The sequence below is a fragment of the Bombina bombina genome, chromosome 6 (assembly GCF_027579735.1).
Source record: "Bombina bombina isolate aBomBom1 chromosome 6, aBomBom1.pri, whole genome shotgun sequence".
In the NCBI taxonomy this organism is placed as follows: domain Eukaryota; kingdom Metazoa; phylum Chordata; class Amphibia; order Anura; family Bombinatoridae; genus Bombina; species Bombina bombina.
This window is the reverse complement of record NC_069504.1, coordinates 956,956,798-956,981,173: the sequence shown is the minus strand read 5'-3', so window position 1 is coordinate 956,981,173 and position 24,376 is coordinate 956,956,798. Positions and strand designations below refer to the sequence as shown.

Here is a 24,376-nt window from a genome sequence, read left to right as displayed (position 1 = left end):
TTCGTGGAATTTAACAAACTACACCCAGACCCAGTTCTTCTGTGCGCCCTTTCCCTCTGTTCATTTTATATTTTGCTGGGACTTCCTTCTATGGTTGGCTCTGCTTTTTGGGATATAGGCAGCAAGATTTTGCTGGATTTTCAACCTCCCCTTTTCATAAGGAGTGACTGTTTCTACCATACAGGAGGACTGTATTATATATATATATATATATATATATATATATATATATATATATATATATATTGAAGATAAAAAGAGGGCGCCTCATAGCATGATACAATTTCTTGCAAGTGGATATGTGCTGTAAAATTCTGAGCTTACCAGAAAAATTGGCACTGTACTGTGACCAGTGCAATAACGCTTTCTAGCACTTTACAGTGGCTAGTACACTGGACTCGATTCTCCTCCCTGTTCACCTCTCGGTATGGATGTTATGACCACCTCTCGGTTTAGGGATACACCGCTGTGGGAGTGTCAGTCTGCTTTCTGTACCAAATAAATCCCTGGAACCAGGAATAAGGACAACTTCCGAATAAAATATCAAATGCTTTATTTTTATGACACGTTTCTCAACCTCAAACTGGTTGTTTCATCAGATAAGATTCGCTTTTTTATCTGATGAAACAACCAGTTTGAGGTTGAGAAACGCGTCATAAAAATAAAGCATTTGATATTTTATTCGGAAGTTGTCCTTATTCCTGGTTCCAGGGATTTTTTTGGTACAAAAAGCAGACTGACACTCCCACAGCGGTGTATCCCTAAACCGAGAGGTGGTCATAACATCCATACCGAGAGGTGGTTACAGGGAGGAGAATCGAGTCCAGTGTACTAGCCACTGTAAAGTGCTAGCAAGCGTTATTGCACTGGTCACAGTACAGTGCCAATTTTTCTGGTAAGCTCAAAATTTTACAGCACATATCCACTTGCAAGAAATTGTATCATGCTATGAGGCGCCCTCTTTTTATCTTCACTTTTTAAACAGCTTTGTCCCCACACTCCGGGATCAAGAGGAGCAGCCCCATCTTTAAACTACTGTTGCAATTACCGTTAACGGACATTGAACTGTTAAAGCGGACTTCAGAAGTTCAGTACGGTAAATCCGTTTGAGAACCTCATTGGTACATTCTGTTTCCACATTTGAATTTCTGTACAGCGCACCTTTTGTTTCCCCTTCTGGGAGACCAGATATATATATATATATATATATATATATATATATATATATATATATATATATATATATATATATACACACACAGAGACTGGTGTTTTGGGACTCTTTTTCAGTAGCGCTGATATTTTCTGTGTGGACATATATATCTATCTATCTATATATACAGTGTATGTGTATATATATATATATATATATATATATATATACACATATACACACACACATATATTTATATACACATATATATTTATTTATACAGTATATATATATATATATATAAACAAACACACACTAATTAATAAGCAAGATAAATTGCAAAATACATTTAGAAATCTACAGTATTCATTCATAAGGATAGTTTGTGGCCCTGAAACTAAGGTTTACAAATTACATGCAAAGGAATAAATTACCTGCACACGTAACCACCACAAACACAGAGCACAATCAAATTGCTACTGCTGGCACAACTATACACTAAATGAAGGGGAGGTGCATAGCTGTGCACTGCTAAACCATCTAACAAGACAAGGGCTAGCTAGACAAGAAGAAAGCAGTGGGTGGAGCTTGGTAGCCATTTTAAGTTGCTAACAAACGATGATCGTTTCATTTACTTCTTACAAGCTTATAAATGTTGAAACCATTGCAAGATACTTTTTTGGTATGTAACAATTAGTAGTAAATAATAAATATTTGGTCTAGATTGTCCCTTGAAGTGATATTTTACTGCTTGGTGTATTCAGAAAATACAGTCAGACAAATGCACAGATAAGCTTAGTGCTTTTCTCAGTTACTTCTTAAAGGGACAGTGAACACTAATATTGTTATTGTTTAAAAAGATAGGACAACAACTTTACTACTCATTCCCCAGCTTTGCACAACCAACATTGTTATATTAGTATACATTATAACATTTAAACCTCTAAATTTCTGCCTGTTTCTAAGCTACTACAGACAGCCTCTTATCACATGTTTTTTTGCTTTTCACAACAGGAGACTGCTAGTTCATGTGGGCCATGATTGAGTTACTTAAAGGGACACTGTACCCAAAAAAATTATTTCGTGATTCAGATTGAGCATGAAATTTTAAGCAACTTTCTAATTTACTCCTATTATCAAATTTTCTTCATTCTCTTGGTATCTTTATTTGAAATGCAAGTTTAGATGCCGGCCCATTTTTGGTGAACAACCTGGGTTGTCCTTGCTGATTGGTGGATAAATTCATCCACCAATAAAAAAGTGCTGTCCAGTACTGAAACCAAACTGAAAGTGCTGTCCAGTACTGAAACCAAAAAAAAGCTTAGATGCCTTCTTTTTCAAATAATAATTGCAAGGGAACGAAGAAAAATTGATAACAGGAGTAAATTAGAAAGTTGCTTAAAATTGCATGCTCTTTCTGAATTACAAAAGAAAAAATTTGGGTACAGTGTCCCTTTAAGTGTCAGTACAACACATCACTAATTGGCTAAAATGCAAGTCAATAGATAATAAATAAATAACAAGTCATGTAATCAGGGGGCTGCCAGAAGATGCTTAGATACAAGGTAATCACAGAGGTAAAAAGTTTATTAATATAACCATGTTGGATATGCAAAACTGGGGATTGGGTAATAAAGTGATTATCTTTTTTTTTTTTTTTAAATGAAGATTCTGCTGTAGGCTTTTCCTTTAACTCATAAAATGCAGGAGATTACAATTACTGTATATTTCTCTCACAACTCTTTTTTTCATGCTAAATTTCCTCGTTACTAATTAATCAGGAATATTATATGCTGCTAAAAACATTAACAGTGAAGTGTCTGCCTATGAGCACTACAAAATAATTCTACTTAGGCAGTAGACTCTCTCTCTCTCTCTCTCTCTCTCTCTCTCTATATATATATATATATATATATATATATATATATATATACAGTATCTCACAAAAGTGAGCACACCCCTCACATTTTTGTAACTATTTTATTATTTCTTTTCATGTGACAACACTGAAGAAATCACTTTGCTACAATGTCAAGTAGTGAGTGTACAGCCTGTATAACAGTGTAAATTTGCTGTCCCCTCAAAATAAAAATAACTAAACACACAGCTATTAATGTCTAAACTGTTGGCAACAAAAGTGAGTACACCCCCAAGTGGTAATCTCCAAATTGGACCCAATTAGCCATTTTCCCTCCCCGGTGTCATGTGACCGTTAGTGTTACAAGATCTCTGGTGTCAATGGGGAGCAGGTGTAGTAAATTTGGTGTTATCGCTCTCACACTCTCTCATACTGGTCACTGGAAGTTCAACGTTGCTCTCTCTACATAAAGATGGCCTAGGCCAGTGATGGAGAACCTATGGCACGCTTGCCACAGCTGGCACGTAGAGGCCTGTCTGTTGGCACGCAAGGCTTAGCTCCACAACTATCTCACACTGTTCCCTAAGAGACTTGTCCAGCCTATAAATAGCACAGCATGCCTGTGCAAGATTACGCATGTGGAGAGTGACAGCTCAGCGCACCAAACTTTCAACAAACCATTAACAGTGAAACGCGCGCAAACAGTGAAAGCACCAGGGGAAAGGCCAGGACGCAGCAGTAGCGGCAGGAGGGGTGGCGGATTTCTAAACTCAAGGTAAGTTACTGGGCAGGGGCAGACTGACCGGGCAATGTGGACCTTGAAAGAAGTTATTATGTTCATGTCTGGCCCCCTTGGATATAAGTAGATGTATATGCATGACTATGAGGTAGTATCATACAATCCCTCACCAACTGGCAGGTATCACTGGGAACAAACATGTCTGTATTCCTAGATATTTTATATGAACCATTTCAAATCTGAAACCAGGTTTAGTCCCTTGGTATAATTGTGTACAAACTAAAGATCCAGTTAAGTTCCAGTTGCACTATTCTTATCTCTGTCAGCACCATGTTTTGGCATTTTAATAATTATATATTTCAATTAAGTTAAAGTAAATCCTCTCTTCATGAAATGGCAGACAATTAGTTTGTCAGAGGTTTTCTTTTTCAAAGCTGTTCTTATAGCCATCCTACTTTCACATATATAGCTTATTTTACTATGTTGATTTTAGATTCTGTATTGTTGCTAAATCATTTGTGATTTTCAGATGTATTTTTCTTCCACTGTTTGTGAGCAAAAAGCTTTAATATCTTACTGTATAATGGTGGAGCCTTTTGCTTCATCATCCTTGACCCTCTTTGTAAGCATTGGTTCACCATTGTAGATTCCTCTCTCTCCCACCTTCTGCCCCCTTTTCTCTCCCACTCTTCTCTCTGCCTCCCACTTTCCCTCCCTCCCTCCCTCCCTCCCTCCCTCCCTCTCTCTCTCTCTCTCTCTCTCTCTCTCTCTCCCCTTTCACTATTTTCCCTCTTCCCCCTCTCTCTTTTCCTCTTCCTTCTCTCTCTTTCCCTCTTTTTTTCTCTCTCGCTTTCCCTCTTGTTTCTCTCTCCCTCTTTTTACTTTCTCTCTCTCCCTTTCCCCCTCTCACCCCCCCCTTTTCCTATCCACCTGTTCTCTCTTTCTCTCTCTTACTTTATCTCACTCTTTACCCCATTCCCTCTTACTCTCCCTCCCTCTCTCTATCTCCCATTCCCTTTCTCTCTCCCCCTTTTCCTTCTCCCCATTACCTTTCTCTCTTTCCCTTTCCCTCTCTCTCTCTCTCCACGTTGCCTCTCTCTCTCCCAACCATTTTATCTCTCTCTCATCTGTCCTTTCCCTTTCTCTTTCTCAATCTCTCTCTCTCCCCTATTCCCTTTCTCCCCCTTTCCCTCTCTCTCTCTCTCTCTCTCTCTCTCTCTCTCTCTCTCTCTCTCTCTCTCTCTCTCTCTCTCTCTCTCTCTCTCTCTCTCTCTCTCTCTCTCCCTCCCTCAATAAATTGAATGAAAAATTGATCTTAAACTGGACCGGAAAATATTCCCAAAGTACCATAAAAATATGAACTGTATTTATAGTTTATAAAAAAAACTCTTGGCATTTTCATTGCAACATTACTTTTCTTGAATTACTTATCTTTAAGTTTTGCCATATGATCTCTTTTATTACTTCTAAAAATGTTTTCTAATTATTTTAACATACTAGGAATTTTGATTTACCAGATATGGGGCTCAATATCTACTTGATAAAATGTATAAGATTACTTACCCACTAGTCCCGGGTCTTTGAGCCTGTGAAAAACGCCAGTCTGTGTTAGGTTGTGCCTGCTGAAAAAAACGGAATAGTGTTTTTAATTGTTGTCCTGCATTTATATATTTTTGTAATTGCTATGTTTTTTTTCTGAATATACAAATAATAAATAAAGAAATGTATTCTTTATTTATTATTTGTATATTCAGAAAAAAACACATAGCAATTTTAAATAAAAACAGTCTTAATGTCGTGCATTAAAATATTAGCATGGGTTTCTAGTATAAACATACATTACAATAAAATAATTTGCAACATTAGCATTCCTCAGTCAAATGAGCAGTAAAATGTAACCATTGGCAAATAAGCAAACAGTATGTTATAAATAAAATAAACTTTTTAAGCAACCAATGTGTGTGTGTGTGTGTGTGTGTATTTATATATATACATACACACACATTTTTACTTATTTTAAAAATATTTTGATTTCCTTAATTATTAAAAAAAAAATTAAGTCATTATTTAATGAGAAAGTTAAGGATATACATAATTGAGGACAATGTAACATAAAATAGCATATTTCACTATAGAACTATATTGTACTATAGCATATACAGTGTTGTATTAGTTTATAGTCAACCAATCACATTATTTAAGATTCTCACATATACAATATTGTGCAGTTATGTGCTTGTTATGTCTGTTTTATCTCTTCCTTTCATATATATTATTGAAGAAGATAGTATTATGAACCAGCTCATATGAGTATAAGTATACAGGTAATCAAGAAGGGACTTAAAGGGACATGAAACCCAACATTTTGCTTTTATGGTTCAGATAGAACATACCATTTTAAACAAGTTTCCAATGTACTTCTATTATTTGCTTTGTTCCTTTGGTATCCTTTGCTGAAAAGCATACCTAGGTAAGTTCAGGAGCTGGGAGCTAGCTGCACATATATGTTTGTTTTCATTAGCATGCTGATGTGTTCAGCTATCTCCCTGTAGTGCATTGTTGCTCCTTCAATATAAGATAGCAAGAGAATAAAGCAAAATTGAAAATAGAAGTATATTGGAAAAATGTTTAAAATTGTAGGCTCTTTATGAATCTTAAAAAAAAAATGGGTTGCATGGTCCTTTAAAAAAGGAAAGAAATCATGATTTGGCTACAGGGTAATTGCAAGAACAACTTGCCTTATATATTGATTACAATTTTTTCCTTTTTAACCACTATTTTTCGCTCTAAAAGCATCATCTTCCCTATGCCCCTGGTACTGCTATGGGTACTGAATGCTTACAAGGCCTGGGAACCTCTCAGCTTATGACTGTGTACCAAGATCAGCTCTTGGACAGTTGGTTAGACAATGGTTTAGAACAGTGATTGACAAATCTGTTTAAAAATTAGGAGCCAGGCATATATGACAGTTGGATTTGTATATAGACATATGGAGAATAACCCAAAAAGTTAGTAGCCAGGGGTAAAATTCTAGGAGTCAGTGGCTCCCAGGCTCCTGGGTTTGTCAAGCCCTGGTTTAGAATAAAAAAAAAAACAATGGTTAAAAATATAACAGTTTGAATAAATATTAATTTAAGTTGGAGATATATATGTCCAGTATTTTTATGTTACTGTCCCTTTAATAGACATATTGCAAATACATTTTACATCAAAGATATGCCAAGGAAATAAAGTCAGTTTAAATGAGTAATATTAAAATATAAATATTTTTCAAGAAATCATTTGAAATAGATTTTGTCAAAAATCTCTATTTGTAAGATAAGTACTTTATGTATAATTTATGTACATAATTGTCCTGTAATTAAGACAATGAAAATTGTTCTTTGTTTAAATAAACTATTATTGTAATTAATTCTCCAAATAGTTTAAAAAATAATTATAATTATAGGAATATAATATCTACTGCCTTTTTCTTTTCTTGTTGTAGTTAACAGCTACAAACTCAGGAATATCATTCCCTGTGGCTTTATAACCAGCTTGTTGGTATATTATACTGAATAATTAAATAACATGTGATTGTAATTACCCACAGACTGTATAAAGCACCTTCCTAACTTTCCCACTGATGCTAAACATTCTCCTATTCTGTCCTGCATCGTATAATACACTACAAAACCTTTTTCCTATGTAAGTAACCAGGAATACCAGAATTTTAATTATAGTTAGCATCATATTTAACAAACAGCTCCAACCTGTTGATTTTCACAAAATATTTTGTGTTCAATTAATCATAAGCCAGTTATGAGTTTGTGCACTGTATTTTATTTGCCGTATATTAGATAAGCCATAAAATAACACGGAAAACACAAGAAACAGTGATTGTAAACAAAAAAAATGTTACAAAAATAGCTGATTGCACACAGTACTTCTGAGATAACATGACAGACTAGGATATACTGTCAATGACAAGAAGGCATTCAGAGGAGATACATTTTTGCCCGCACACTCTCATGCACATCAGCACACACTCTCATGCACACACAGATGCATGCACACACACACTTTCATGCACACACCCACACGCATGCACACTTGTATGCGCACACACACACATATATACACACACTCTCATGCACACCTGCACACACTCTCATGCATACACATATGCATGTACACACACACATGCACACACACTCTCATGCACACATGCATACACACACACACACACATATATATATATATATATATACACACTCTCATGCACACACACATGCACACACTCTCATGCACCATGCATACACACACATATACCGTATATACATACTCTCTTGCACACCCGCACACACTCTCATGCACACACACACGCATGTACACACACTCTCATGCACATACATATGCATGTACACACAGTCTCATGCACACATGCATATATATATATATATATATATATATATATATACACACACACACATTCATACATACACACACATAACACCCATGCATGTATACACGCACATACACATGCACACTTTCAACTCTTATGCACGAAGGCACACACAAGCACACACACTCCCATGCACACATACACACATATAAATATACACACACTCTCATGCACACCCGCACACACTCTCATGCATACACATATGCATGTACACACATGCACACATGCATACATATACACACTCTCATGCACCATGCATACACACATACATATACAGTATATACATACCCTCCTGCACACCCGCACACACTCTCTCATACTCACCTATGCATGTACGCACACACACTTTCATGCACACCCACACGCATGTACACACACTCTCATGCACACATGCATGCACACACACACACACACATATATATATATATATATATATATATATATATATACACACTCTCATGAACAACCACACACACTCTAATGCACACACATATGCATGTACACACACTCTCATGCACACATGCATGCACACATACACACACACACACATATATATATATATATATATATATACACACTCTCATGCACTCACACACATCCACATCCACACACATAACACCTATATATGCATATATACACGCACATACACAAGCACACACACTCCCATGCACACATACACTCTCATGCACACATGTATGCTCACACACATATATACACACTCATACACGCACACACAAGCTATTGCTTTTATTGTATTTCATTGAATACATAGCATACAGAATACATACTTGCATTGTTCTTCCTTACTAGAAAAGCATCAACCTCCTTGTTCCTGTCTACTATCACAAAATATTTCCTTTATATTTCTATCCGGTAACATATCTCTTTAAAAAGAACGTTACATGGCAAACATAAACTTAACAGTAAGTATGAAAATAAGATAGCACGTTTGTACTTGTTCCTGTCTCTAAAATGATAATTGTCACACATGGAAATAACTTTTGCAGCTTCTGATTAAAGTCATTGTTACTAATCAAGTGAACGGCTAATACACATCGCAAGGTAACCTTTGGTGCTTTATTAACATTCATTTAAAGCCCAATGGCATTAAATTACTCATTGAGTGAGAAATATATGTGAGTCTCCTGTGTGGTTCCATGATACAAATAAATATACGTCCAAAATCCTGTTAAAGGGACATGAAACCCAATTTTTGTGTGTGATTCAAAAATATTATACAGTTTTGTTTTTTTGTTTGTTTTACAGTTTTTTTAAAAAATTACAATTTGTTTCTATTAACAAATTTGCTTAGTTTTAATTGTATTCTTTGTTGAAAGATACCTAGATCGGTAGCGTGCATATGTCTGGAGCACTACATGACAGGAAATAGTGCTGCCATTTAGTGCTCTTGCAAATGTATAACACTGTTGCAGAACTGCTGTCATATAGTGCTGCAGAAACATGCACACTCCTTAGCTTACCTACTTGCTTTTGAATAAAGGATACCAAGAGAGCAAGGAAAATGTGATAGTAGAAGTAAAGAATGTGGGGTTTCATGTCCCTTTAACTATACAACACACTTTAGTGCATAATTCTAATATACTCTATACATTTAGGTATCATGACTGAATAACATAGCAATCAGTGCATGTTAAACACAATGGGCTCCATGTACGAAGCAGCGAAAGCTGCTCCGGAGCCTTTGCGGGGCAGGTTCACATATGCGAGCCTGCTTCCCGCAATGTAAGAAGCAGCGGTCATTAGACCGCTGCTTCCTACACCCTACGCCACCTCTTAGGTGGCGAAGCAAAATCACCGAGAGCACGCTCGCTCTCGGTGATTGACAGCCCCTTCAGTCGCGTGATTGGTCGCGCGATTGAAGGGGCGGGCATTGCACACTCCGATGAGTGTGTAATGATACATACGGGCAAGCGGATCAATAGATCCGCTGCCCGTGTGTAGCGGAGGCGGGCAGACAGCTTCGCGAGTTAAGAAGCTGTCCGCCCGCCTCTTAGTACATGGCGCCCAAAAGCACAAGCAGCTGATATAAGAACAATTAGCTCTGTTTATTACATTATTCATTCTCACCATTTCCACATATTGAGAAAGCTTGCTATGAATCCTATTTCCTTCAGATTGCCCTTATTATATTTGCCTCATATTAAATCTAAATCTGCTTTACCAGTGGATCTCTAAGTGCTGTTCAGCTGTGTGATTTGCCAGTTATCTCACAGCCAGCAGTAATAGCATAATCTCACATCGAAAACAAAGCAGTAAATGTGTTAAACACATGTATATTTTGTACTACAACTATGTCTTTAGGTAAAAATTGTTTGTTTTATATAAGATGGTCTTGATTTAACCAAAGCCCATTATAACACTCAGCTTGTACTATGTCCACAAGTACAGGCATTTTTTAGCAATAAAATATTTTTTTAATTAAAGTATATACATTTTTTAAGACATAAAGCTATTGCACACTTAATAGACTACAGTATAATTTAAATATAACTTTTATATGCACTGGGAGAAAAAAAATTAGTGTGATTTACTTTATTGCTATATACACTTTATTACAGTGGTCTGGAACCAAACCCGCATTATCAACAAGGTATGCCTGTATATCTTATTGAAACAAACTCACTAAAATTGAACTTTACTGACATGACATACTGGGTAATGTTTATCAAGGACATGTGACATAATGATGTGTCAGTAATACACCAAAGACCATGTCTTTGCTTTAAACCAGTGCTTCTAGAACTAATTTAGCCATGGAACATTCTTTTGTCCTCCAAAGGAATTAATGAAACATCAGAATGGCTTACAAACAAGCGCAGACCTCAAGGCAAGGCTAAAAAATTGCATTTCCTAAATAATTATACCAAAAACTCATTTTCAGAATCCAGCTTGTCCTTATGATTTAAAATACATAATGGAAACCTCATAGTCATAGCTATGTTTTACCTGATCTCTGTACTTAGTTCCTGTAATGTGATCAAAAATACTACCAGGGTTTCAGGGAACACACATTAGGAAACACAAACTTTCACAGTGTTTTTACATCTGATTATTGGTATTATTATTATTATTATCATCATTTTTTTGTACAGTGCTGACAAATTCCATAGTGCTGAGTACACAAGTACTGATACACAATAACACTCATTCATAGCCAAAAAAGAAGACAGATACATAAAACAGATTTTACAAAAGAAAGTAATAAAAGAGATTACAATCTATAGGAATCTACATGTCTGGAATGAAATGTTTTCCTAAATATTGCATTTGTTGTCATAACTGTACTGTAAAAAATATATAAAAAATCTGTACTGTAAAAAATATTGATATATTATATATTATGCTGATGAAACTGCTAAAACATACATATTAAAAAAATAAAACAAATAAGTAAAGCACACATAATATTTTTGTAAAAGGAGTATTAAAGTCTTGCAAAAAATATTCTGTAATAGATGTAAACATTATTGTCACAGGTTTTCTGGTGTAGCGTAAAATAAAATATCTACTTGTTTTTATGCACTATCACAAAGAAGACGAAAAGACAGGCATGTCTTTAAAACTGAAATTGCTGTTGTTTTTTGTAAACTAAAATAGAAAAGCTGCTCTTTTTTTGGACAAAGGAAAACTGTAAAAAAAGGTGTTTGTGATTCAGATTTGAACAATCAAAATAATTATATCAATAATATTTAGTGTTGGTGATTGATTTACTAAAACTAAATAAGAGGAAGTATATTAGTGAGCATATTTAATTCTTATTGTAAGCAGGTAAAGAATGATTAAAGAACGATAGTCATAATTATAGTATATATTCAAAAATCTCATTTAAATATTGAAATATTTTCTTCTGGGATCATACTTTGTGGCACATGGTTTACTATTTACCCTAACACAAGTAATTCAACAAATGTCTATCCAGTAATAACATATACATTTATGAAGTTTTGGTGACAATGAAGTAGGTCAGAACTTATATGTAGATTTCTATGGGCTCAATGTACTATGCAGAGAATGTTGCTTTTGAGCCCTTGTGGGACAGGCTCAAATATGCAACTCTGCTTTCAGTAATTTAAGAAGGAGCGGTCACCAGACCACTGCTTCTTAAACTCTCTGTCAACTCTGAGTTGGCGGATATAAATCACACTGAACACATTCATTCAGAGTGATTGACAGACCCTTCTCTAGTGGAATTGTGGGGTGGTATTACATACATAAGTGTGTGTGTGATGATACACCTGTCCATCCGGCTTCGCTCTGAAAGGACTACAGTGTTTGCAGTGAAGCCAGGTAGACAGGTTCCAAAGTCTGGAACCTTGTTCACACCCAGCTTAATACAAGGGACCCTATGTGTGAACTAGAAGATGACAAGATTGCTGTGTCATTTACTTATTGGTTTGCTGCCAGAAGTGATAATACAGCCATGCATCTATTATTATGGTCTAGAGTAAAAAAGAAAATAACTGCATGAGTTAGTATTTTCTTGTTAATCATATAGAAACTCTAAACATAGGTGTGGATTGTCACTGACAGCATTCTTACAGTTATATATAATGTACCATGTGTGGATAGATTGTCACCATCAAAGGCTAAGTTTAGATTGCTATTTTCTATCTAGCACATTTGCCAGCATCAGTGCTGGTAAAGCAGTGGCATCTTTTTCAGAGATAATGAAATATATATTTCCTCATTCAAGTTGTACTGCCTAACACCACGAATACCATCATCTAGTATGTGTGTATTCTAGAAATTATGGCCCATAGTCCACAAGTGGACCTCTAAAGGCTTTTGTGTGGCTCTCAGCACCACTGAGCAGAAACCAGATATCAATATGTTGCCATAAAATAAGCAGTTCCACGCTTCTTATTGGCTAATTAAGTATGTGCATTTGTACTAATTTGCTGTCCCCTTATATGATTTCATGGATGCTTAACACCTGTGAGTAGTTCACAGTTTTGTTTTTGCATTTTAGAAATCAACCTTAAAATAGGTTAGTGGTCATTAACAATATTAAATAATTGAAAACAAAATGCAATCAACTATACAATAAAGACCATATAAACAAATACAGCAAGATAATAGTGAGCAATATTAATGAATGCAGGCAATGATGAGGTTGGTAAGAATTCAGTGTCATTCATTTAGCATCCTTTCACCTGGTAGCACAATTTTTAGAGAATGAATGAGAAGACTGCTGCCCTCTGCTGGATAACTAATTAGATTTTTCAAAAGTACATCTCATGCTTAGCTGTGACCACAGATTATTTATTATTTTGTAACTTTTACTTTTAAAAATCACTACACAGTACAATAATCACAAAACTATCCAGACTCAATATCACTCTATGTTTATGGCCAAGATTACTTAAAACCAAAATATTAAAAGAGAAACAGCCATGAGATTGGGAGAGGAATAAAATATGATGTAATCTTTAAGATGCTAACTATAAATCTTTATTATTTAATATTACAATTCAGGGAGAACAACTAAATCATCAAACCACAAACATATGATGCAAGACAGACAATAATGCTACAAGACAGCAAAATCAAAGCTAAATATTAAGATCTAATATCTCACCTGCATCTGTTCCATAAAGTCACTCTGTCTTGACAAAGTCTCATTCTCATTAACAAAGTTCTTTAACTGAGGGAAATTGAGTGATTTAATAATATTCAATGTATCCCTGTTAACCTCTGATGTGTAGATTTTATTTTTTTGGTCAGATGAAGCCATTGTAACCTCCAAATATTTCAAAGTACCATTTGGGATTAACTGTAAAGTTTTTTGAGAATGCTCCAAATAAACAGATGAATTTGATTGTTTTAAGAAACAGCAATTGGATTTACCCATTTTGTTGTTCAGACATTTTGCAAACAAAATAATAAATGTCACAACTGATAAAACACTAATAGCAGCTAAGGAAATTACTAAATACATTGTTAAATCAGGACTTTCTTTAGTATTAGCAAGAAAATCTTTTGAATGATAACTTTCTTTAGACACACTGTCAACCAAAGAAATAATTAATGTAGTTGTAGATGACAATGGAGGTTTTCCATTGTCTTCGATTAAAATGCAAAGGCTTTGTATTGGTGAATCTGTTTCTTGGACTCTCCTTGTAGTCCTTATTTCTCCAGTATGTGGAGTTATGTTAAACAATGAAGGTTCGGTTTCTTTGATTAACGTATAGGAAAGCCATGCATTATACCCAGAATCAGCATCAATCGCTATGACTTTGGTCACTAAAGAACCAATTGGAAGTGATTTGGTGATTAATTGATGTGGTTTGAGGTCCAGTGAAATTTCTGGGTATAGTATTAAAGGATAATTATCATTTGTATCCAGGATATATAAGAAAATAGTAATGTTAGAACATAATTTTGGTGACCCAGAATCCTCTGCTCTGACTGTAAATTTCAAAACTTGAAAACGTTCAAAGTCAAAAGATTGCTGTGCAAAAATGTCACCATTTTGCTGATTTATATAAATAAAAGTTTTTGCTGGAGAACCATCAACAACACTGTTAAGGATAGAGTATGTAATATGAGAGTTTTCTCCCTCATCAATATCTGATGCTGACACAGTTGACAGAAGAAGACCTGGGTCATTGTTTTCTTGTATAAAAATATTAATAAAAGAGTTATTAAACATTGGTGGGTTGTCATTGATATCTGTTATCTGTAGATATATTGTTTTCTCTGAGTGAAGTTGGGGAGATCCTGAATCTGTTGCTATGAGATTAATTGTATAATGGCTATTATTTTCTCGGTCCAATAATTTATTTGTTATTATAGAATACATATTTTGGACAGATGTAATCTTAAATGGTAGATTAGGATATATTTTTAAATTAACCTCCCCATTTTTACCAGTATCTACATCTTTTATACTTAAAAGCCCAATTGTAGTACCAATTGGGGCATTCTCAGCAATTGAACCTAATACAGAAGAGATATGAATTTCAGGTTCATTGTCATTAATGTCTTCAACATCCACCTGGACAACACAGTATCCCTGCATCTCTGGTACCCCATGGTCTGTGGCCTTAACTGTCATCTCATATGAACTGTATTCTTCAAAATCCACATTTCCTTTAACACGTATCTCACCTGTATGATGATCCAAACTGAAAATATGCTCTAAAGTCTGATCCTCAAAATAGTAACTGATTTCACCATTTTCACCTTCATCCTTATCAGTTGCATTTAGTTGTATGACTATTGTGTTAACAGGTATATGTTCTTTTAGGCTTATTTTGTAAACAGCATTATCAAAAAAGGGAGCATTATCATTTATGTCTAGAACAATAATAGATATCAGAATTGTTCCAGTTCTGGTTGGATTTCCTCCATCGAGTGCAGTCAGGACTAACTGATATTGACTTTCCTCTTCTCTATCAAGTGACTTTGATAAAACAAGAACTGGAGAAGGTCTGTCACCTTTGTGATTCTGTACAATCAATGAAAAACACTGGTTATGATCTAATTTATAAGAACTAACTGCATTGTTTCCTACATCAGCATCATGAGCTCTTTCCAAAGGAAATCTGGCACCAACTTGGGCTAATTCTGTTATTTTTAGTCTGCGCTCTTTGCTTTGAAATGTAGGTGAGTTGTCATTTATATCCAAAATTTCCACCTCAAAATGAAACAGCTCCAAAGGATTTTCAATTACAAGTTGTACTGTAAGAACACAGGATAAACTAGTACCACACAATTTCTCTCTGTCTATTTTGTTTTTCACATTCAAAACTCCTTTCTCTAAATCCAGTATAAAATAATGCCTGCTTTCCTCAGTTCCCAGCTGCAGCCCTCTTTTAGAGGTCTCCAAAGTATTTAATCCAAGATCCTTAACCACATTTCCTACTAAGGTCCCAGGCTCTGTCTCTTCAAGCACTGAATACTTCAGCTGTGCAGCAATCAAGCTACAAAGAGAAAGCAAATAAATTACTTGCCATTTCCAAAAGTCACAAGTTCTGTTTTTCATTTTCCTTTACAATGAATCTGGAAATATAGAAATATATCCACTGTATTCCAAGAGGCTAAGTTAACAAATTCCAAAATGAATAAGCCAAGGAAAGGAAAGGTCTGTGTGTGCTTTCATCCCTGGCAGATTTGGATTGCTGAAATGTTGTTCCTTCAGGACACAGACACATGACATTATAAGCTTGAGCTGATTATACACCAGTATGAAAAGAAATCATACCGCCATCTAGTGAATGTATCTTTAATAGCATCATTTGTACTTCCGGCCAAGCAGGTAACAGAACATCATTATCACACATAAATAAACCCAAAAATCAATTTTTTTATAAAGTTTACTATTCCTTTGATATACTGCCAGTAACTTTATATTTCTTAATACCAGTATTACATTTGTACATTGTAGAATTTATAAAAACTACAACTTTTGTTTTACTCTATGGAGATTAAATAACATATGGTGTAGGACATACCAAATGTAAGCAGTATAGACTGTGTGCCAGTCCTCTAAAATTACATATTTCATTTTATAATTACATTACATAAAACCTTTTGCAGCCATATTTATAACCCTTTCGTTTTCTGACATTGATCAGATGCTAAATGCCTATTATGGAATTAGCATGGGATAGAATATATGCTAACACATATCTTTATATTTTTAGAGCTAAAATACATGAAAAGGGAGCAAAATAATAATGAAAGTATATACACAGTTGCTTTACTATGCATACATTGTATATTAAATCTATTAAATATATTAAAGGTGTTTACTGTCCCTTTAAACTCAGTAATGTCTAAACTTTTTTTTTAGTCAGGTGTAGGGCAAACTAATTTTAGGAACTGTAATCATTGAAACTTTCAACAGTGTTTACTTCTGTATAACCACACTTAGTATAGGTAAAGCTTTACTTAAATACATAATTATGCTTGAAAGGTACCACTAACCTAAATATACACACCGTACAGGAAAATAATCTATATTCTGTTACAGGTGAAGAAAATAGCCAGTTGCAGGGAAGAGGGGCAAACTATTGTCCAACATTAGCAGTCAACTGAATAAATGTGTCACATGGTATGAATGATGTGTGCTGTAAAAGGGGGATGAGGAGGAATAGTAAGCTGTAAAGTGGTACATAAAAGTCCTGGAGATGGTTAACACCCCAAACAGCATATAGTTAGGTACAATTCTAACCTAAACTCTTAAATAATAATCAAAAGTTACTAAATGCTTAACAAATTTAATTAAGCAAAGCTCCACAAAAGTACAGGGAAAGCCAGTATTTACATTTTCACAAATAATCAGAAATCCCCAAATATCCCAGAAATCTAATAAGAATCTTTACTGAACATCTATTAATTATTCCAAATAGCATTTATTGCATATATACAAATACCATCTAGAGAAAATAAACGTACAATACATATAAAAGTATCTCTGTTTGGGTGTACACAATGGGAAAAATAAAAAAATAAAAAAATACTAATGACAATGTAGATAACAATAAATCAACAGACTGTAACATGCAGTGTCTGTACCTAGTATGTCATGACATGTGGCTGTAGGACTGTGCATATTGTACACGAGGATTGAAACCTGTGTTTAGGCTTATTAAGTAGAAGTGTATCCATGACACATACAGACTTTTTAAATATATATTATTTGTGTGCTGTATGGTCTTTTCTTGTTACCCAGAGATTTTGATTATATAAAATGTCAACATTACTTCTTCAGCTTAAAGACATACATGTAAAGTAAATGACAAAAAAATAACTGGTCTAGCATTACTATGGATTGAACAGCTGCTCTTGTTAGCCAAATCTCTATAATGTATGGACATTTCTTAATAATTAATTCGTTTGATCAATAAAATAATATAGAAAACTGCTAAGTACACAATTAACGTGATGGTGAACTTTAACTAAACAAACGCCATTTATATATATAAATGTATAATCTATTAGTATATATATATATATATATATATATATAAATATATATATATATATATACAGGTATATATATATATATATATATATATATATATATATATATATACAGCTCACAGTCTGAAGTTTACACAAAAGTACTGCATTTTTTAGCATATCCTTACCTGGCATAGATTTTCGGTAGCCTAATCTTTTAACAGGTTTCACTGAGGCTTTTTCTCATATTGTGACTTGTTGTTTCCTTGAAGGGACACGAAACCCCATTTTTTTAAATGATTCAGATAGAGTGTAAAATAGAAATAAAATGTTTTTTTTTTTATATTTATCAAATTGATTTTGTTCTTCTGCTATTCTTTGTTGAAAAGCAAGACGGTATGGCAGTAGTTCTGCAAGAATGCTTTTAACAGAATTGTACTTTTGAAAGAACACTAGATGGCAGCAATGTTTTAACAACCTGCAACCCTACAGTGATCCAGACACGTGCAAGCTCCCTACCTGGGTATGCTCTTCATCAAATAATATCATAATAACAAAGCAAATGTGATAATATAAGTAAATTTGATATATATATATATATATATTTTTTAAATTGCACGTACTATCTGAATAATAAAAGAGTAAAAAAATGTTTCATGTCCTTTTAAGACTGTACTAGGGGATTCCCATGGGAGTTGTGTTTTAACATTAGTTAGTGCAAAATTTTCCCAGTGGTTGAAACCATGAAAAAATACAAAAACGAAAAACAAAATACTGAAAGGGACATTCTCAGCATAAACTATTTCTGTGACTTAAGAGTGCTGAGACTGGCACCTTGTGTACATTTCTGTGCCAGTCTCAGAAAAAGCTTATGCAGCATTTTTGTTAACAAGTGTATTGCAAAGTTGCTATGGATCCTCAAAATAGTTTGTTCAAATCAGCCTTTAGCAATCAAATAAACTATAAAAAGTAGGGCTATATTATTTATCCTGTGCATGCATCTATACACCTATTAAATAGGATTTAAATTATCACCCCAATTCTTGCTAAGTAGAATTTAGCTCTAATTGTATAAGAAAAAGTTTCCATATGTAAAATTTGTAAATTAACTTTTACTAAATAATATATTTGCCTTCTGATAACTCTAAAAATAAAATAATATCTCACCTGTTTAGTCACATCACTTGTTGAAGATTCACTTAAAGAGTTTATACCAATCCCTGAATCATCTGTATCTATAAGGTTATCTGTTGGAACATTTTTTGCAGGTTTAAGATACGCAAATTCACTTTTAGTTGAGTCCACAGCTACACAAACGTCATAGGGATATGGAAGAGTCAAGGTGGCATTATTAAAATTGGTAGGAAATCTAGGTCCAATTTGTGAATACATATCAGCTGACAAAGATCCGAAAGATTTTGGATGAGCTGATTTTTTGCATTTTGATATGACTGCAAGCATAACAGTCAATGTGAACAGAAATGAAATTAATGCCAGGGCGACAACTAAGTAAATATTTATATTTGACTGGGAGTCTGAGTTTTGAGATTGGGTGTTTATATTTGTAAGCTCCTGTTGAATATTTTCTGTGACAACAATGTTTAGAGTTACAGTGGAAGACAGGGGAGGATTTCCATTATCCTTCACCATAACTACAATTCTATGCTTCAATGTATCTCTTTCTTGAAATGCACGTGAAGTTCTAATTTCTCCAGAGTGCCGACCAATTGTGAAGTAAGATGGTTCTGGAATATGTAGAAATTGGTATGAAAGCCAGGCATTATGTCCAGAGTCAGCATCCACTGCCACAACTTTGGTTACTAGATATCCTTGATTTGAAGAACGAGGAATTATCTCTAACAAGGCTGAACCATCTGTTCCTACAGAAGGGTATAGAATTTTTGGAGCATTATCATTTTGATCTATTATACATATTTTCACTGTGACACTGCTTTCCAAAGATGGTGATCCATTGTCTTTAGCTAGCACATTGATTTCAAACTCCCGTAATTGTTCATAGTCAAATTGCCGTTGTGCATAAAGAACTCCAGTCATTGAGTTAATAGAGATGTAGGAGGCTACAGGTATATGATCTGCATTTTTGTGTACAACAGAATAACTTATTTTTGCATTATTGTCAAGATCAATATCTGATGCTTGTATGGTTTGTATTGAAGATCCAGGTGGAATATTTTCTGGAACATAAACTGTATATCTTGTTTCCTCAAAAACAGGTGGGTTGTCATTCACATCCGAGATTTCTAGCCTTATCATTTTTGTGGTGGATAGTGGAGGAGATCCTCTATCTGTAGCTTTAATAGTAATGTTGTATTCATGTATCTGTTCTCTATCCAAGGTACTTGTAGTAAGGAGTCGGTAATAGTTATTAGATGATGATATCACATTTAAAGGCAGTGAATCTGGTATATGACAGATTACATCACCATTTTCTCCAGAGTCAATATCACGGACATTAATTAATGCAATAACTGTGCCAGGTAAAGAATCCTCAGGAATTGAATTGGAGACTGATGTAAATATTATCTCAGGAGCATTATCATTTGCATCTATAACCTTTATAACTATTTTACAGTAAGACACTAGGCCACCTCCATCTTCTGCTTCGACCATCATCTCATAAATCTCTGTAACTTCAAAATCCAATTCACTTTTAGTTCTTACTTCACCAGTTTCAGAATCTATAGTAAATGTGTTTTGAGCATTTTTTGGAATATTGCTAAATGAATATGTGACTTGTCCATTCAAACCCTCATCTTCATCAGTAGCACTCAGATGCACAACTAATGAATTAATTGGTGTATTTTCCACCATGCTAATTTGGTATACATCTTTTTGAAAAGCTGGGGTATTATCATTAATATCAGTAACTATTATTTTAATGTCAGCAGTTCCTGTTTTAATAGGATCACCTCCATCTAAAGCCATTAATGTGATTTCAATAGCTGACTGCTTTTCCCGATCTAATGGCTTTTCTAATACCAATTCTGGGTATTTTCTTCCATCAGGGCTGGTCTTTTGCCCTAGACTGAAATAATCATTTTCACTTATCCTATAATTTTGAATGGAATTCATACCAATGTCTGGATCATGTGCATTTCCTATAGCAAAGCGTGTTCCAGTATGAGTGTATTCACTTATTTCTAAATTTATAAAATTTTTAGAAAAATGTGGTGGATTGTCATTTACATCCTGAATTTCAACTTTTACATTAAATACACTCAAAGGGTTTTCAGCAACTGCTTCAATGTTTAGAAAACAGCTGTTTTTTATTTCACAAATTGTCTCTCTGTCTATCCTTTCAGAAACATATAGGTTACCATTTTCTAAATTTAAACTAAAGAAATTCTTTGGATTGCCACTAACAATACGTAATTTTCTCATTTCCAATTCTTTTATATTTATATTCAGATCCTTAGCAATGTTTCCTACTAAAAAACCCTTTTTAACCTCTTCAGGTATAGAATATTGAAGCTGGAGAGAATAAGCTACCTCATGACACCAGGAAAATAATAGGAAATGTAGTACTTGCCATGTCATTTTCCATCCTTTGTTTGCCTCTTTTAACTGCTGAATGGCCATTTTACAAGACAAAAATCCTTCTAGTTTTTCTTGCAAGATTAAGGTACTTTAAATTCCACAAAAATTCTAAATTAAAATCCACTTGGCTTTGGAGATTTTGTTGATGAACATCCAGCATGAGGAAGAAAGAATGAATGTCTTTTTTTCCACAATCTACACTGACTAGTGGATCACCATATCTAGACTTTTCACCTTACTGTACAACAGCGGCACACTGTGTTGCAAAGCTAGAATTGCACTTCTGTTTCTATGTAGGATTTAATGCCCCCTTTTTAACATTAAAAGCTTAAAAGTAATGAAATAGCCACCAAATGCCCATGGGTACATTACACCTAAATGAATATATTTTCCAAACAGCTATATCTCCTCTGCTCTCTGTACTTCATGTAGCTTATAAGCCCACCTGTCATGTATACAACCTTTATACAAGGTGATCTAAAAAACATACAGATGGTAAGTGACAAACAGTGTCCTCTATCCCTTTATCATTTTTCTAAGTTTCTAAATAATATTTTTTTTTTAATTATTTTAGGGTTTTATTTTTATTTCACTAACTTACAAATAAAATGTCTACATGGGGAAGATGACATCTTGTTAGAATTACTTAATATTCAGTAGTAAAACAATGCACAATTAAACATTTGCTAGATATTATCAACATACTGCAGTATTGACCCATTTATTTACATAACAACTATTTAATATCTATCTATCTATCATCTTTTTATATATATATATATATATATATATATATATATATATATATATACACATACAAACACTCAGTGGTATACAGATACAAATCTTTTTTGTGTTCTAAGATGCAAACGACAGTTTTTATTTAATGAAAACATCACTTATTACATGTTTAATTAAAGTACTGTCTTTCTGATGGAACTGTGTATATAGAAGTATTAAAATGATATAAAACTACCTTTAGGTTTTATGTATAAGTTGTATTATAACATAAAAATATTGTCTAAATGACATGAGATATTGTTGTTTACACATAGGGGCCGAATTATCAAGCTCCGAAAGACCGCTGCTCCATAACTTGCCCGCCTGCTCTGAGGCGGCGGACAGAAATCAACCCGTTTAATGCGATCAGGTTGATTGACACCCCCTGCTAGCGGCCGCAAATCTGCAGGGGGTGGTATTGCACAAGCAGTTCTGGTGAACTGCTTGTGCAATGATAAATGCCAATAGCGTATGCTGTCGGCATTTATCGATGTACAGCGGACATGATAATCTACATCGTATCATGTCCGCTCGCACTTTGATAAATATGTCCTTTAGACCCATCTGTTCACTAAGCTTTCCCATTTTACAGATGTAAATATACAAATATTCTGAAATCCCTACTATTCTAAAATCCAAACTTTTTCCAGTCCCAAATCCTGTAGAAAAGAATAGCAATAGTGTAAAAGAGTGCATTTTGTATAAAAAAAAAAAAAAACGTGTTAACAAGCTTTTCTAAACAATACTAATAAAACCAATAGAGTATTCCTTCTAAAGAAAATATGCCAAAAATATTTTATACATTTTATAAAAACAATTAAGCTGCTTCCTATATTCTATGTTATTAACAGGGGTAAAACAGGTGTAAAAAGCACCAGGATTTACGACAGCACATGATACACACATCCCACCTGGTACGCTGCCTTTATTGGCGATGTTACCTTCTCTTCCACTGCAGTTTAGCCTGTCTCTCTTTTGAATTTAACTACCTGGCCTTTTCTACCTATTAGGCTCATCACAATCTATTGTTTGATTGTGATCACATTGACATAGAGAAAGCAGCTTGTCAATCAGCCATTTGTATTGTTTACCAGGGACAATTTTTTATTATTGTTTTGCTGAAAAATAGCCCAATACTTGATTAAATTAATTGATAAACCCCAGACAACACTTTTTGAATTATTATCTTGTACCTCAAAAAGATTTTGAATGTATCATGGATGGGCAAAACACAGTGAAATTTCCTTCGCCATATTGCATGACATTAATAAGCAACGTTACCAGATACAAACACAACCTGCTCAATCAATTAAATATAAAATAATAATAATAGGCACTTTTACAAAAATAAAAAATAGCCATTTGAAAACTAAACAAACATGCCCACTATACCTATAATGCCCTTGTTGAAATCCCTTAAGACATACACAAAAAGCACTATGGTTGTGAAGAACAATAAGTTAATTTCACACATACCACCTATTAGCATCACTACACACTTTTAAAAGCGATCAATAAACATAGACTCTTCAACCTGTGATGTAATTAAAGGACCACTTAATGCAGTAGAATTGCATAATTAACAAGTGCATAATAAAAAGACAATTATTTAACACCTACTCTCAACTTCAAATAAGTAGTAGATTTTTATTCTGACAAATTAATTTTTTTTCTTTCATTTACCATCCCCCTGTGTCATGTGACAGACATCAGTCAATCACAGACTAGTATACGTATATCATGTGAGCATGTTCGCATGCTCAGTAGGATCTTGTTCCCCAAAAAGTGTGAGTATAAAGAGACTGCAAAATTTGATAATGGAAGTAAATTAAAGTGTCTTAAAACTGCATGCGCTATCTGAATCATACAAGTTTATTTTGACTTGAGTGTCCCTTTAATTAAAAAAACCTTGAA

The 24,376-nt window shown here is 34.2% G+C and overlaps 1 protein-coding gene across 1 annotated transcript in view; it reads right to left on the bottom strand.

The window, feature by feature from the left end:
- The window catches only part of LOC128664815 (protocadherin gamma-B5), a 104,268-nt gene that overhangs the window by 13,977 nt on the left and 65,915 nt on the right, over positions 1-24,376 (bottom strand). The window contains exon 3 of the mRNA XM_053719618.1: positions 5,314-5,372. Within this exon, the coding sequence (XP_053575593.1) occupies positions 5,314-5,372 (59 nt within the window). The remainder of the gene's footprint in view (positions 1-5,313; positions 5,373-24,376) is intronic.